This window comes from Cydia pomonella, chromosome 15, assembly GCF_033807575.1.
Source record: "Cydia pomonella isolate Wapato2018A chromosome 15, ilCydPomo1, whole genome shotgun sequence".
In the NCBI taxonomy this organism is placed as follows: domain Eukaryota; kingdom Metazoa; phylum Arthropoda; class Insecta; order Lepidoptera; family Tortricidae; genus Cydia; species Cydia pomonella.
This window is the reverse complement of record NC_084717.1, coordinates 18232337-18249891: the sequence shown is the minus strand read 5'-3', so window position 1 is coordinate 18249891 and position 17555 is coordinate 18232337. Positions and strand designations below refer to the sequence as shown.

The 17555-nt window shown below is 53.2% G+C and overlaps 1 protein-coding gene across 3 annotated transcripts in view; it reads right to left on the bottom strand.

The window, feature by feature from the left end:
• LOC133526027 (uncharacterized) overlaps positions 1–17555 on the bottom strand; it is a 32629-nt gene that overhangs the window by 5309 nt on the left and 9765 nt on the right. For all 3 annotated transcript variants that reach the window (XM_061862498.1, XM_061862501.1, XM_061862500.1), the window contains exons 5-9: positions 15384–15510; positions 15015–15174; positions 4743–4883; positions 4038–4189; positions 1581–3237 (exon numbers count right to left, since the gene is read on the bottom strand). In XM_061862498.1, the coding sequence (XP_061718482.1) occupies positions 1581–3237; positions 4038–4189; positions 4743–4883; positions 15015–15174; positions 15384–15510 (2237 nt within the window). The remainder of the gene's footprint in view (positions 1–1580; positions 3238–4037; positions 4190–4742; positions 4884–15014; positions 15175–15383; positions 15511–17555) is intronic.

Genomic DNA, 17555 nt, shown 5'->3' with positions numbered 1-17555 from the left:
ATAGGAACTTCTAAATCCACGCGAGTAAAAACACCCGGTCCCAGGTCCCGGGGCTTCACGTTGTCTATATCATTGGGACTTGAGGTACTTAAACCTTATAGCTGGGGAGCCGGCGATGCTAAATATGTAGTTACTCTAGTTACTACTAGATAGGAAGAAAAAAAGGTTATATAAAATGATTTGTTAGACCTGTACCCCAAAAGCATAAAATTGTTGTAGTAATTCACCGAATCGCATTTCACCTCGATCTCATATTTAATTTTCGCATTGTGTCTCAATAGTTTTTTTTTCTAGTGGCTATAAGTTTTAGTCGCATTTCACCTCGACCGTGCATTTAAACATCGCGTTGTGACTCAATCGTTTATTACTTTAGTCGCATTTCACCTCGATCGTGTATTGTATTGGCGACGTGATTCAACGCAACGTCACATAGATAAAATTTTAATGAGTTTGATAGCACTTGAGGCTTAATCCTACAAGTACAAAACGTGTTTAAAAAAACTCTTTATTTTAGTGCAAGCATCAAATTAACGTATCAAGTTAAATAGAGTCACAAACAAACGTCGATCGCGGCGAAATGCCTCTTCCGTAACATACTACACGAAAAATTAAATACTACAAATTAATTATACTAATGTCAAAGGCTACGGGAAAAAGTGCGTCAAGTAAAAAAATCCAGTGATATCTTTTTCATTCAAGGTGAAATGCGATTCGGTGAATTACTACAACAATTTTATGCTTTTGGGGTACAGGTCTAACAAATCAAAATAGTACAGAGTGAGGATAAATTAAAACACGACCGTAAGGAGTGTTTTAAATCGACACGAGTTGCGAATTACCTATTCGCACATGTATCGTACAACGTTTTACAGTACATATGGCCCTTTCAATGTTCGACACAGTAACGTAATATGCTTATTTTCGCACTAGTGCGGTAAAGTAGCACCATATGTACCGTAAAAATCGTTAAGTTGATTGTGAATTTGGTAGTTTTGGTCCAAATTAATGCCATAATTTTTCTATAATTTAATCTGACAATTATTTGTAGGCATTCTCTTAATATGACGATCACAAGTTCGACGCCCGATTTTCACGTTGTAACCGTCAGATTAAGGAAATGCGTACAAATAATTGTCAGATTTAGTAATAGCACAAGTATAGCATTACTTTGGACTAAAATGATCAAATCTACTTAACGCTTTGTTGAACCCCCACCAACCAACGGCTCAACATAGACAGCTAAAAGTGGTTAAGGTAGACCACGGAGTAGCAAGATATCACTCATATCTTAATCTGACGAGCTCGAGTAACTACAAAGATCCTCTTCGGCTCCCCAACTAATAACTACAACATTCAATTAACAGAATATGGAGCAGCTTAAAATTTCTCATTTCAAGGGTTGTTTAAAGTGACCAATAAGTTTTAGCAAACAGGAGAAAAATGATGTTTTATAATTAATCTTTGTCAACATGTGTTCATCCCAATAGATTCAATTTTTATCAAGTACTGATACCCCATTCCCGATCTTTCTCAATAGTAGCTACAATTCTATCCAACATCAAAGCATTATAAAAACTCACCGGCGTAATAGGCATGAGCGTCGGCCGCCACGGCTTGCTCGTAGTTTTCTGCTTCTTCGGCGTGTGCGGTTTGTCCTCCTTCTTCTTGTCCGGCGTGCTGGCCAGCACCGGCACCGGCACCGACACCGGCACCGGCACCGGCACCGACAACGGCACCGGCACCGGCAACGACACCGGCACCGGGAGAGACACCGGCACAGGCGAAGCCGCTACTTCCGTCGGATCCGACGCTGACACCCCCTTCACTAACTGCTGGATATTGTGAAGTACATTCTGTATCGCTTTCCTGCCTTGAGCGTTAGGCGTGTTAATTGCTATCAACTCCGGAGGCAGCGGCTTGGATTTCTTCTCCTTCGGCTTAGGTTTGGGCAGCGCCGGCGGCGGCGGCATGAACTTCTTAGGATCCTTATCCTCCGTGCTCTGATTGGTTTTTAGCAAGCTCTTACCGTTCACGGCTGGCTTCTTCCTGAACTCTATCAGACTTATAGCCGGCTCGCTTCTCCTGGGAGCGTCATTTACGACGTTATCGTACGCCCGGAGTCTACTTTGGACTGAATCGCTGTAATTCGCGGCGTTTGCGGAAGCGTTATGCGCTAGGACTAAATCTCCGCTTCTGAAGTACTTCTCTAAAAGAATTAAGTGTCTTAGGAAGCTCGATTGATTCCCGTACGGTCTTTGGAGATCATTCCATAGCTTCTTTGTTTCAACATCGTACTGTATTGTGGTGCTGCATTTCTCCCAGCCTTCGGGTGTTACTCCTTTAACGTTCCCGAACTCTATGTTGCACTGTAGATTCATCTCCTCCTCACCTGGGAACAATTCTCGAACCGAAATAGACGGATTCGTTTCGAGCCTTTTAACTGGATTGGAGTATTTAACCTCAGATTTCTGTTTGGGATCTTTTTCCACTGTCAGTTTCTTTGATAACTCGCTCAGATTTTTCTTAACTTGGGTGAAGCTTTCAGACTGCTGCCATTTATTTTTCAAAGTGTTTATGTCCGCCGGCTTCTTATTTGATATACTCTCAATAGTGCACTCCTCATTAATAGACAAATTCTTCATGCCGACATCTTTAGTTTTCTCCGGATCAAATATTTCTAAGTCATCCTTCTTCTTGTCTTGCTTTACAATCATTTGTCCTAACTTATGTAGTCTTCGAGCGTTTTTATCATTTATCCTCTGTTGTAAGCCGGGCTTCTGTAGTCCGGAAAGATGGTGGACTTTCAATATGTTTCTCTGCTTCTGCGTTAAGTTCGTCTGGTTGTGAATGAACTGTGCCGGATTGTTCTGTTTCTGTAGGAGGATCTGTAGTTCGGTCTGTTTGTCCAGGACGGGGTCCATGTCGAAGCCGTCAGGGTCGGAGCCATCGCTCTGCATGGGTTCTGCGCCTTTGGCGTTGGGGACGAGGATTTTGTTGGAGGATATGAGGCTTTCGATGTCTTCTTCATCGGGTTGTGTCTTGGGTTGGTTCTTGTCCTTGTCGGGGCTGTGGCCGCGCTCGGGCGAGCCGCAGTGCGGGCGCTCGGTGTCGGAGGACTTGCGCTTGTTCTTGGAGCGCGCTTTCTTGCGCCGCGCGCTCTCGTCCAGCTGTAGTTGAGTGTCTTCGCCTTCATTTTCCGATTCGGGCGGCACTTCGATGTTGTACACTTGAAGTAATCTGAGAACATAAAATGTTTAATGAAGTCAATTGTCATTCATTATCAGTGGCGGATAAAATGGAAAGATAAAAAATTATTTTCAAGTAGGATATTACAATGCGATTATGAACGTCAAATAAAGCTACGCCGGCTCTAACCTTCACCTCTGACCCGAGATTTAAAACCCTCCTAAGTTGTAGGAGGGTATCCCAATATTGAACCAGCAAGAAACTCGGCGTAAAGCGTAATTAGTCCCGAAAATAAAATTTGGTATTGACACTCGCAAGGCTAAACTGGCAGCATATGAGATTAAGTTTTAACTGAACATAATAGTGTATTGAAACATCCAATCGTCTGTAAAACGGTCTCAAAGGAAGTTGAATCAGTTACTCATAGTGACTATAAATGGGACAGGACACGGAAAAGTAAATAAAAGCTGCAAAATTTGCGTCGGATTAATCCCTGACACTAGTTCAGGTAAATCCAATTCAACGCTCTCATAACTAGTGATCGGCACGGAGCGGGTTTCCGAATAAGAATCTTGTTCAAACACTCTTTAAAAATATCATTTAAAATAACACTCAATAGAATTACTTTTTCTACCAAAATCGCTGCATTTGAGTCATGTCCATTCATGTCCACGATAAGATTTTTGATCAGATTCCGCGGTGTGGCACCGGCCTTGCCGATCACTGCTCATAACGCAAACTTGTTAGTGTCCCAGTGTAGTATTGCAAGTCTGGTCGCAGAAAACCCCTGAAATGTTCCTTAGCAAGTTTTCTATTAATAGCTGTGCAAGGTGAAAAGGCGCGGAACACACCTGCGGCGGTACTGGGCGGCGTGCGCGGGGTTGTGCGCGGGGCGGCGCAGCAGCGTGGTGTAGTAGCGGCACAGCTTGCACAGCACGGGCTTGTCGGCCAGCCGCGCGGGCAGCCCCGCCGCCGCCAGCAGCGGGTTGATCTCGTCGTGGCCCTGGGGACAACGATCATATTGAATTCCAAAATTGAGCCACGAGTGTAGCCAGTGGTTCAAGTGGAATCTTGAGCGTTGAGGAGGTTTCAAGACACGAGGGCTAGAAAAACTTTGCCTCCGAGTGAAACACAAAATGTTTCATCACCCCAACGCGAGGAAAATGCTAATGCTATGAAATACCGAAAAAAATACAAATGAACGCAATAAAAATGTATCATTAAAAATCATCATTTAAAAGTCAATTCTACCCGCTAACATAAGGAAACAACTCAAAATTTGCATCTGGTTACTTTGCTCCACATGTGGATAAAATGCAATTTTCTCATTAGTTTTTGAACAATCAAGCGGGCCTTTACCAGTTGGTGTGGTGATAAAGAACATATTATACAAGATATTAAGCCAGTGAGAATTTCCTAGAATATTTTATGTCCATAATATTAATAATAAAGCAAATTTTCATTAAATTTCATTCTTTATGTTTTCTTAAATATAAAGAAGAACAAATGATAAAGAACCGACCATCTTAACCCAACTGGTAATACGGTGGGCCTACCTGCTGCAGGATGTGCACGTGCTGGTGCTTGGTGAGGCGGCGGCGGCACAGCGCGCACGCCAGCAGCGGCGCCAGCAGCGCGTGGTGCGCCGCGCACAGCCCCAGCGTGTGCAGCCCGGGGTAGTCGCTCTGCAGCTTCAACTGTTGAAAACATTTACATATTTCTAAAGAACCCTTCGATTTGTTAATCATTTGAACGCCACACGTATTGTGTGCGGCGCGTGATCGTGAACCTTGTCGGATATATTTATACCTTGACCAGTCCCCCTACTGTGCAAGTGTGAGTGAGATGGAAAAATTCGTAATAACGGCGATGGCGCAACATTTTACTGTTCGTTAAGAAACATCCCCCTATTGTTGTACCTAATTATTTCCAACTGTTCTAGAACGCCTATTTATAAGAGCGGGGATGCTCACCTGGTTACAAACTATAGGCCAATTAGTAAATTAAATATTTTCGCAAAAATTTTAGAAAAAATAGTTTATAACAAAATTACAGCTGCTTTTTGTCATCATATCGCGCCCAGTCAACATGGTTTTTGCCAAGGTAGAAGTGTTGACACGAATCTACTTACCTTTTCTGATTTTATTATTAATAGGTTAGCCTCTGGGGGCCAGGTGGATGCCGTGTATACCGATTTTTCGAAGTGTTTCGATAAAATTAACCATAATAATTTGATCAAGAAACTTCTCGACCTCGGTATACACGGTGACCTCCTGAGGTGGATTAAATCTTACCTCTCTAATCGTAGTCAAGGTGTGGCCTTGAAAGGGTACACATCTCGTTTTCTCCCCATCCCCTCTGGAGTACCTCAGGGGTCACACCTTGGTCCTTTATTTTTTATCCTGTATATAAATGATATGGCGGCTTGCTTCCGTAGCTCTGAACACCTTATATATGCTGATGACACAAAGATTTATAAAGCCGTGTCTTCGGAGGCAGACTGCCTATTATTGCAAAAAGATTTAGATAATTTTGTCCTATATTGCTCTAATAATCATTTGTTTTTAAACACAGAAAAATGTTTTGTTATCAGCTTTAATCGGAAACACAACCCGATAATTTATAATTATAATTTGTCTGGTAATAACATAGCACGAGTATCTTCCATTAAGGACTTAGGTATCACTATGGACTCGCAACTAAACTATAATGAGCATATTGATAATTTATGTAAACGTGCATATAAAAGGTTAGGAATGATTCTTCGTGTAGGACAGCCCTTCAAACGGCCAAATACTTATAAATTATTATTTTATTCTTTAGTTAGGAGTATCCTCGAATTCGGGAGTGTAATTTGGACACCACAATACCAAGTCCATATTGACCGTTTGGAGAGAATTCAAAACATTTTCTTAAAATCTCTAAGTTATAGAACAGGTACTTATTTTGTAAATTCAACGTTGGCGGCGAAACATTTTGGTGTACCTTCTCTTTTTAACCGTAGGATATACTTAGACGTTATGTTTTTGTTTAAAATTCTAAAAAATATTATTAATTGTCCTAATCTACTAAGATTAGTTACTTTCAGTTGTCCGCATCACCCCTTACGCCCTCGATCGCTGTTTCATATTAGTTTTTCGGTCAAAAACTATTCCAGGCATACCTTTTTCAGACGAGTTCCTAGTTACTATAATCAAAATCTATTCGAAGTAGATTGTTTTCAAAATTCGTTGGCTAGTCTAAAAGATATAGTTAAAAGTAAGTTGTTTTAATATATAAGTACAGATATCAGTTATTTTTTCTATCAGATTCAAAAATTTGCATTAAGTAGCTATATAACTATATTTATATCAGTTAACATAATTTATAATTTATGAACCTCCAGGTCTTTTTGTTGTATTTTCCTTTTGTTGTGGTACATCGTTTGTATTGCATTGTTGATATGTTTATACGACTGTTTGGTTTCTAAATAAATAAAAAAAAAAAAAAAAAAACACTCAGACGCAATCTTTTCTCGCAAGCGTAAAATATCCCACACATTCGTGCGAGGCCCAAGCCCAAGTTAATATAGCACTGACCAGCTTGCTGACGGGAGCCCGCATCTTGATGAGCCACTTGAGGCGGATGGAGCGCGCGGCCGCCGCGCCGCGTCCGAGTCCGACTCCGACGGTACTAATATAGCACTGACCAGCTTGCTGACGGGGGCCCGCATCTTGATGAGCCACTTGCGGCGGATGGAGCGCGCGGCCGCCGCGCCGCGTCCGAGTCCGACTCCGACGGTACTAATATAGCACTGACCAGCTTGCTGACGGGGGCCCGCATCTTGATGAGCCACTTGCGGCGGATGGAGCGCGCGGCCGCCGCGCCGCGTCCGAGTCCGACTCCGACGGTACTAATATAGCACTGACCAGCTTGCTGACGGGGGCCCGCATCTTGATGAGCCACTTGCGGCGGATGGAGCGCGCGGCCGCCGCGCCGCGTCCGAGTCCGACTCCGACGGTACTAATATAGCACTGACCAGCTTGCTGACGGGGGCCCGCATCTTGATGAGCCACTTGCGGCGGATGGAGCGCGCGGCCGCCGCGCCGCGTCCGAGTCCGACTCCGACGGTACTAATATAGCACTGACCAGCTTGCTGACGGGGGCCCGCATCTTGATGAGCCACTTGCGGCGGATGGAGCGCGCGGCCGCCGCGCCGCGTCCGAGTCCGACTCCGACGGTACTAATATAGCACTGACCAGCTTGCTGACGGGGGCCCGCATCTTGATGAGCCACTTGCGGCGGATGGAGCGCGCGGCCGCCGCGCCGCGTCCGAGTCCGACTCCGACGGTACTAATATAGCACTGACCAGCTTGCTGACGGGGGCCCGCATCTTGATGAGCCACTTGCGGCGGATGGAGCGCGCGGCCGCCGCGCCGCGTCCGAGTCCGACTCCGACGGTACTAATATAGCACTGACCAGCTTGCTGACGGGGGCCCGCATCTTGATGAGCCACTTGCGGCGGATGGAGCGCGCGGCCGCCGCGCCGCGTCCGAGTCCGACTCCGACGGTACTAATATAGCACTGACCAGCTTGCTGACGGGGGCCCGCATCTTGATGAGCCACTTGCGGCGGATGGAGCGCGCGGCCGCCGCGCCGCGTCCGAGTCCGACTCCGACGGTACTAATATAGCACTGACCAGCTTGCTGACGGGGGCCCGCATCTTGATGAGCCACTTGCGGCGGATGGAGCGCGCGGCCGCCGCGCCGCGTCCGAGTCCGACTCCGACGGTACTAATATAGCACTGACCAGCTTGCTGACGGGGGCCCGCATCTTGATGAGCCACTTGCGGCGGATGGAGCGCGCGGCCGCCGCGCCGCGTCCGAGTCCGACTCCGACGGTACTAATATAGCACTGACCAGCTTGCTGACGGGGGCCCGCATCTTGATGAGCCACTTGCGGCTGATGGAGCGCGCGGCCGCCGCGCCGCGTCCGAGTCCGACTCCGACGGTACTAATATAGCACTGACCAGCTTGCTGACGGGGGCCCGCATCTTGATGAGCCACTTGCGGCGGATGGAGCGCCCGGCCGCCGCGCCGCGTCCGAGTCCGACTCCGACGGTACTAAGATAGCACTGACCAGCTTGCTGACGGGAGCCCGCATCTTGCTGAGCCACTTGCGGCGGATGGAGCGCGCGGCCGCCGCGCCGCGTCCGAGTCCGACTCCGACGGTACTAATATAGCACTGACCAGCTTGCTGACGGGGGCCCGCATCTTGATGAGCCACTTGCGGCGGATGGAGCGCGCGGCCGCCGCGCCGCGTCCGAGTCCGACTCCGACGGTACTAATATAGCACTGACCAGCTTGCTGACGGGGGCCCGCATCTTGATGAGCCACTTGCGGCGGATGGAGCGCGCGGCCGCCGCGCCGCGTCCGAGTCCGACTCCGACGGTACTAATATGGCACTGACCAGCTTGCTGACGGGAGCCCGCATCTTGATGAGCCACTTGCGGCGGATGGAGCGCGCGGCCGCCGCGCCGCGTCCGAGTCCGACTCCGACGGTACTAATATAGCACTGACCAGCTTGCTGACGGGGGCCCGCATCTTGATGAGCCACTTGCGGCGGATGGAGCGCGCGGCCGCCGCGCCGCGTCCGAGTCCGACTCCGACGGTACTAATATAGCACTGACCAGCTTGCTGACGGGGGCCCGCATCTTGATGAGCCACTTGCGGCGGATGGAGCGCGCGGCCGCCGCGCCGCGTCCGAGTCCGACTCCGACGGTACTAATATGGCACTGACCAGCTTGCTGACGGGAGCCCGCATCTTGATGAGCCACTTGCGGCGGATGGAGCGCGCGGCCGCCGCGCCGCGTCCGAGTCCGACTCCGACGGTACTAATATGGCACTGACCAGCTTGCTGACGGGAGCCCGCATCTTGATGAGCCACTTGCGGCGGATGGAGCGCGCGGCCGCCGCGCCGCGTCCGAGTCCGACTCCGACGGTACTAATATGGCACTGACCAGCTTGCTGACGGGAGCCCGCATCTTGATGAGCCACTTGCGGCGGATGGAGCGCGCGGCCGCCGCGCCGCGTCCGAGTCCGACTCCGACGGTACTAATATGGCACTGACCAGCTTGCTGACGGGAGCCCGCATCTTGATGAGCCACTTGCGGCGGATGGAGCGCGCGGCCGCCGCGCCGCGTCCGAGTCCGACTCCGACGGTACTAATATGGCACTGACCAGCTTGCTGACGGGAGCCCGCATCTTGATGAGCCACTTGCGGCGGATGGAGCGCGCGGCCGCCGCGCCGCGTCCGAGTCCGACTCCGACGGTACTAATATGGCACTGACCAGCTTGCTGACGGGAGCCCGCATCTTGATGAGCCACTTGCGGCGGATGGAGCGCGCGGCCGCCGCGCCGCGTCCGAGTCCGACTCCGACGGTACTAATATGGCACTGACCAGCTTGCTGACGGGAGCCCGCATCTTGATGAGCCACTTGCGGCGGATGGAGCGCGCGGCCGCCGCGCCGCGTCCGAGTCCGACTCCGACGGTACTAATATGGCACTGACCAGCTTGCTGACGGGAGCCCGCATCTTGATGAGCCACTTGCGGCGGATGGAGCGCGCGGCCGCCGCGCCGCGTCCGAGTCCGACTCCGACGGTACTAATATGGCACTGACCAGCTTGCTGACGGGAGCCCGCATCTTGATGAGCCACTTGCGGCGGATGGAGCGCGCGGCCGCCGCGCCGCGTCCGAGTCCGACTCCGACGGTACTAATATGGCACTGACCAGCTTGCTGACGGGAGCCCGCATCTTGATGAGCCACTTGCGGCGGATGGAGCGCGCGGCCGCCGCGCCGCGTCCGAGTCCGACTCCGACGGTACTAATATGGCACTGACCAGCTTGCTGACGGGAGCCCGCATCTTGATGAGCCACTTGCGGCGGATGGAGCGCGCGGCCGCCGCGCCGCGTCCGAGTCCGACTCCGACGGTACTAATATGGCACTGACCAGCTTGCTGACGGGAGCCCGCATCTTGATGAGCCACTTGCGGCGGATGGAGCGCGCGGCCGCCGCGCCGCGTCCGAGTCCGACTCCGACGGTACTAATATGGCACTGACCAGCTTGCTGACGGGAGCCCGCATCTTGATGAGCCACTTGCGGCGGATGGAGCGCGCGGCCGCCGCGCCGCGTCCGAGTCCGACTCCGACGGTACTAATATGGCACTGACCAGCTTGCTGACGGGAGCCCGCATCTTGATGAGCCACTTGCGGCGGATGGAGCGCGCGGCCGCCGCGCCGCGTCCGAGTCCGACTCCGACGGTACTAATATGGCACTGACCAGCTTGCTGACGGGAGCCCGCATCTTGATGAGCCACTTGCGGCGGATGGAGCGCGCGGCCGCCGCGCCGCGTCCGAGTCCGACTCCGACGGTACTAATATGGCACTGACCAGCTTGCTGACGGGAGCCCGCATCTTGATGAGCCACTTGCGGCGGATGGAGCGCGCGGCCGCCGCGCCGCGTCCGAGTCCGACTCCGACGGTACTAATATGGCACTGACCAGCTTGCTGACGGGAGCCCGCATCTTGATGAGCCACTTGCGGCGGATGGAGCGCGCGGCCGCCGCGCCGCGTCCGAGTCCGACTCCGACGGTACTAATATGGCACTGACCAGCTTGCTGACGGGAGCCCGCATCTTGATGAGCCACTTGCGGCGGATGGAGCGCGCGGCCGCCGCGCCGCGTCCGAGTCCGACTCCGACGGTACTAATATGGCACTGACCAGCTTGCTGACGGGAGCCCGCATCTTGATGAGCCACTTGCGGCGGATGGAGCGCGCGGCCGCCGCGCCGCGTCCGAGTCCGACTCCGACGGTACTAATATGGCACTGACCAGCTTGCTGACGGGAGCCCGCATCTTGATGAGCCACTTGCGGCGGATGGAGCGCGCGGCCGCCGCGCCGCGTCCGAGTCCGACTCCGACGGTACTAATATGGCACTGACCAGCTTGCTGACGGGAGCCCGCATCTTGATGAGCCACTTGCGGCGGATGGAGCGCGCGGCCGCCGCGCCGCGTCCGAGTCCGACTCCGACGGTACTAATATGGCACTGACCAGCTTGCTGACGGGAGCCCGCATCTTGATGAGCCACTTGCGGCGGATGGAGCGCGCGGCCGCCGCGCCGCGTCCGAGTCCGACTCCGACGGTACTAATATGGCACTGACCAGCTTGCTGACGGGAGCCCGCATCTTGATGAGCCACTTGCGGCGGATGGAGCGCGCGGCCGCCGCGCCGCGTCCGAGTCCGACTCCGACGGTACTAATATGGCACTGACCAGCTTGCTGACGGGAGCCCGCATCTTGATGAGCCACTTGCGGCGGATGGAGCGCGCGGCCGCCGCGCCGCGTCCGAGTCCGACTCCGACGGTACTAATATGGCACTGACCAGCTTGCTGACGGGAGCCCGCATCTTGATGAGCCACTTGCGGCGGATGGAGCGCGCGGCCGCCGCGCCGCGTCCGAGTCCGACTCCGACGGTACTAATATGGCACTGACCAGCTTGCTGACGGGAGCCCGCATCTTGATGAGCCACTTGCGGCGGATGGAGCGCGCGGCCGCCGCGCCGCGTCCGAGTCCGACTCCGACGGTACTAATATGGCACTGACCAGCTTGCTGACGGGAGCCCGCATCTTGATGAGCCACTTGCGGCGGATGGAGCGCGCGGCCGCCGCGCCGCGTCCGAGTCCGACTCCGACGGTACTAATATGGCACTGACCAGCTTGCTGACGGGAGCCCGCATCTTGATGAGCCACTTGCGGCGGATGGAGCGCGCGGCCGCCGCGCCGCGTCCGAGTCCGACTCCGACGGTACTAATATGGCACTGACCAGCTTGCTGACGGGAGCCCGCATCTTGATGAGCCACTTGCGGCGGATGGAGCGCGCGGCCGCCGCGCCGCGTCCGAGTCCGACTCCGACGGTACTAATATGGCACTGACCAGCTTGCTGACGGGAGCCCGCATCTTGATGAGCCACTTGCGGCGGATGGAGCGCGCGGCCGCCGCGCCGCGTCCGAGTCCGACTCCGACGGTACTAATATGGCACTGACCAGCTTGCTGACGGGAGCCCGCATCTTGATGAGCCACTTGCGGCGGATGGAGCGCGCGGCCGCCGCGCCGCGTCCGAGTCCGACTCCGACGGTACTAATATGGCACTGACCAGCTTGCTGACGGGAGCCCGCATCTTGATGAGCCACTTGCGGCGGATGGAGCGCGCGGCCGCCGCGCCGCGTCCGAGTCCGACTCCGACGGTACTAATATGGCACTGACCAGCTTGCTGACGGGAGCCCGCATCTTGATGAGCCACTTGCGGCGGATGGAGCGCGCGGCCGCCGCGCCGCGTCCGAGTCCGACTCCGACGATACTAATATGGCACTGACCAGCTTGCTGACGGGAGCCCGCATCTTGATGAGCCACTTGCGGCGGATGGAGCGCGCGGCCGCCGCGCCGCGTCCGAGTCCGACTCCGACGGTACTAATATGGCACTGACCAGCTTGCTGACGGGAGCCCGCATCTTGATGAGCCACTTGCGGCGGATGGAGCGCGCGGCCGCCGCGCCGCGTCCGAGTCCGACTCCGACGGTACTAATATGGCACTGACCAGCTTGCTGACGGGAGCCCGCATCTTGATGAGCCACTTGCGGCGGATGGAGCGCGCGGCCGCCGCGCCGCGTCCGAGTCCGACTCCGACGGTACTAATATGGCACTGACCAGCTTGCTGACGGGAGCCCGCATCTTGATGAGCCACTTGCGGCGGATGGAGCGCGCGGCCGCCGCGCCGCGTCCGAGTCCGACTCCGACGGTACTAATATGGCACTGACCAGCTTGCTGACGGGAGCCCGCATCTTGATGAGCCACTTGCGGCGGATGGAGCGCGCGGCCGCCGCGCCGCGTCCGAGTCCGACTCCGACGGTACTAATATGGCACTGACCAGCTTGCTGACGGGAGCCCGCATCTTGATGAGCCACTTGCGGCGGATGGAGCGCGCGGCCGCCGCGCCGCGTCCGAGTCCGACTCCGACGGTACTAATATGGCACTGACCAGCTTGCTGACGGGAGCCCGCATCTTGATGAGCCACTTGCGGCGGATGGAGCGCGCGGCCGCCGCGCCGCGTCCGAGTCCGACTCCGACGGTACTAATATGGCACTGACCAGCTTGCTGACGGGAGCCCGCATCTTGATGAGCCACTTGCGGCGGATGGAGCGCGCGGCCGCCGCGCCGCGTCCGAGTCCGACTCCGACGGTACTAATATGGCACTGACCAGCTTGCTGACGGGAGCCCGCATCTTGATGAGCCACTTGCGGCGGATGGAGCGCGCGGCCGCCGCGCCGCGTCCGAGTCCGACTCCGACGGTACTAATATGGCACTGACCAGCTTGCTGACGGGAGCCCGCATCTTGATGAGCCACTTGCGGCGGATGGAGCGCGCGGCCGCCGCGCCGCGTCCGAGTCCGACTCCGACGGTACTAATATGGCACTGACCAGCTTGCTGACGGGAGCCCGCATCTTGATGAGCCACTTGCGGCGGATGGAGCGCGCGGCCGCCGCGCCGCGTCCGAGTCCGACTCCGACGGTACTAATATGGCACTGACCAGCTTGCTGACGGGAGCCCGCATCTTGATGAGCCACTTGCGGCGGATGGAGCGCGCGGCCGCCGCGCCGCGTCCGAGTCCGACTCCGACGGTACTAATATGGCACTGACCAGCTTGCTGACGGGAGCCCGCATCTTGATGAGCCACTTGCGGCGGATGGAGCGCGCGGCCGCCGCGCCGCGTCCGAGTCCGACTCCGACGGTACTAATATGGCACTGACCAGCTTGCTGACGGGAGCCCGCATCTTGATGAGCCACTTGCGGCGGATGGAGCGCGCGGCCGCCGCGCCGCGTCCGAGTCCGACTCCGACGGTACTAATATGGCACTGACCAGCTTGCTGACGGGAGCCCGCATCTTGATGAGCCACTTGCGGCGGATGGAGCGCGCGGCCGCCGCGCCGCGTCCGAGTCCGACTCCGACGGTACTAATATGGCACTGACCAGCTTGCTGACGGGAGCCCGCATCTTGATGAGCCACTTGCGGCGGATGGAGCGCGCGGCCGCCGCGCCGCGTCCGAGTCCGACTCCGACGGTACTAATATGGCACTGACCAGCTTGCTGACGGGAGCCCGCATCTTGATGAGCCACTTGCGGCGGATGGAGCGCGCGGCCGCCGCGCCGCGTCCGAGTCCGACTCCGACGGTACTAATATGGCACTGACCAGCTTGCTGACGGGAGCCCGCATCTTGATGAGCCACTTGCGGCGGATGGAGCGCGCGGCCGCCGCGCCGCGTCCGAGTCCGACTCCGACGGTACTAATATGGCACTGACCAGCTTGCTGACGGGGGCCCGCATCTTGATGAGCCACTTGCGGCGGATGGAGCGCGCGGCCGCCGCGCCGCGTCCGAGTCCGACTCCGACGGTACTAATATGGCACTGACCAGCTTGCTGACGGGGGCCCGCATCTTGATGAGCCACTTGCGGCGGATGGAGCGCGCGGCCGCCGCGCCGCGTCCGAGTCCGACTCCGACGGTACTAATATGGCACTGACCAGCTTGCTGACGGGAGCCCGCATCTTGATGAGCCACTTGCGGCGGATGGAGCGCGCGGCCGCCGCGCCGCGTCCGAGTCCGACTCCGACGGTACTAATATGGCACTGACCAGCTTGCTGACGGGAGCCCGCATCTTGATGAGCCACTTGCGGCGGATGGAGCGCGCGGCCGCCGCGCCGCGTCCGAGTCCGACTCCGACGGTACTAATATGGCACTGACCAGCTTGCTGACGGGAGCCCGCATCTTGATGAGCCACTTGCGGCGGATGGAGCGCGCGGCCGCCGCGCCGCAGCCCGCCGCGTGGCAGCGCGCGCCGAGCGCCGCGTCCGAGTCCGACTCCGATGGTTCCGCCGACGGGCTTGGTGGTTTCTCTGCTTGTCTACGGGGAATGGAAAATAATTAAAGTCAAACGCGTAAGGTTTACAAATCTGGAAAAAACGAAGCTTTGTCACGAAAAAAGTAGAAAACACTTAATAAATCAACGAAAGACTATTAAGAAATCAGTAGTAGACAGATCGCGTCGACCTGGAACTTTGTATACCGTATGTGTCAGCAATATATGGTTGACAAGCTGATGTAACAACTCACTGTGGCTGCGGAGGCTGCCCCGGCGGCTTGGGCGCGCGCTTGCGGTACGACGGGCAGTTGGCGCGCCGGTCCACGTGCCGGTAGCACGCGTCGCACAGGCAGCTGTCTATGGTCAGGCGCTCCTCGTCTGCAATAATAATTGGGTACTTGACACATGTTGAATATTATAACAAAATATAGTTAAATGGATAGAAAATGCCTATTATAATAGGTATTTAATTAAAAAAAAAACCTATTATAAAAAAGTTGAATTTAATTTTTTTTATTGAGGGCTCCAAAATCTAAAAAAAAATTTTTTTTTGTCTTTCAAAAGCAGAAAAAAAAAATACCATTCAATTCCTTACATTTTATTGAAAAATAAATTTTAGAACAACTATACACATAAACGCAATATTTCAGGATCAAAATGGTAATTTCCTTGATCTTCCATACATTTAGGACAGACTTATATAATGTGACGTCACATCATATTATCATTTTGTTAGAGGCGTCTCAATCGTCGACTGCGAGCGTGAGACTTTAACTCTCATTTCTGACCTTTGTGTTGCTTAAATGCCATGAGTCCTATATAGACATTTGATCCTCAGGAAAATCAAGATCGTTTGACTTTATATACAAAAAAACTGTCAAGTAGCCAATTGTTGTACACAGGAAATAGACACCTGATAAATTGATACACAAGCGTTTTAAAAATCGAATTTTAGTTTTAAGACACCCGAAAACAAATGCAAGTCACATTATTTAGGGTTCCGTGGTCATATAATTTGGAATTTGCCGAGGTTTTCCCGAGGGTATACAGTATGGGACTCTTCAAAAAAGGAGTGTACAGGTTTTTAAAGGGTCGGCAACGCGCATGTAGCACCTCTGGACTGGTTACCATCAAGCGGGCCGTATGCTTGTTTGCCACCGACGTGGTATAAAAAAAATATCTAGGAACCCTATAGTTTCGCCATGTCCGTCTGTCGGTCCGTCCACGGCTTTGGTCCGTGATTGTTTGTACTAGAAAGCTGCAATTTGGCATGGAAACATAAATCATGCATGGCGACGATAAAATAAAAACTAGAAAAAAAATATTTTTAGGTTTTTTTTTTTAAGTTTGCTTGCGTGAGGCATCGTTGAATAGGTCTTTTAAAACGAATAAGGGTCTCCGACAACCATTTTTTGATAAAGTGTATATTTTCGGAAATAATCGCTCCGAAAGCAAAACAATGTCCTTCAATTATCCTCGTAAAGCCACCATACATTTTCCTATTTTCGATTTGAACCTTGTTGTATAGTAAATTGGGATGAATTTAGTTTGTTATGAATTATAAAAGAAATGCTATTGAATTTGGCTTCTAATTAGATTATAACGAATAAGGGCACTGTATTGTACAGTCAGTAAAATTATTAGCTTAACAGTCTTACCCTTGAATACATATTTGTAAGCAAGATATTAGGGGGTTAAATTACGTGCGTAACAAGTTTACTTCTTTTTAGGGTTCCGTAGCCAAATGGCATAAAACGGAACCCTTATAGTTTCGCCATGTCCGTCTGTCTGTCTGTCTGTCTGTCTGTCTGTCTGTCCGAGGCTTTGCTCCGTGGTCGTTAGTGCTAGAAAGCTGAATTTTGGCATGGATATATAAATCAATAAAGCCGACAAAGTCGTACAATAAAATCTAAAAATTTAATTTTTTTTAGGGTACCTCCTCTACACGTAAAGTGGGGGTGAATTTTTTTTTCGCTTCAACCCTAGAGTGTGGGGTATCGTTGGAAAGGTCTTTCAAAACTAATAGGGGTTTTTAAGAAACATTTTTTGATAAAGTGAATATGTTCGGAGATAATCGCTCCGAAAGAAAAAAAAAATGTGTCCCCCCCCCCCCTCTAACTTTTGAACCATAGGTCCAAAAAATATGAAAAAAATCGTGGAAGTAGAGCTTAAGAAAGACATTAAATGAAAACTATAGCGGACATGATCAGTTTAGCTGTTTTTGAGTTATCGCAAAAAGTTTTCCCTTCATAGTAAAAAGACTTACTTTAATTAGGTACTGATTATGCAAATTTGCCTATTTGTTTAACTCGGGTGAAAGGTACCATTTACAACACTTTAAGCTCCAGTTTAGCTTATTGTGACGGAAGAGTAACTACGGAACCCTACACTGAGCGTGGCCCGACATGCTCTTGGCCGGTTTT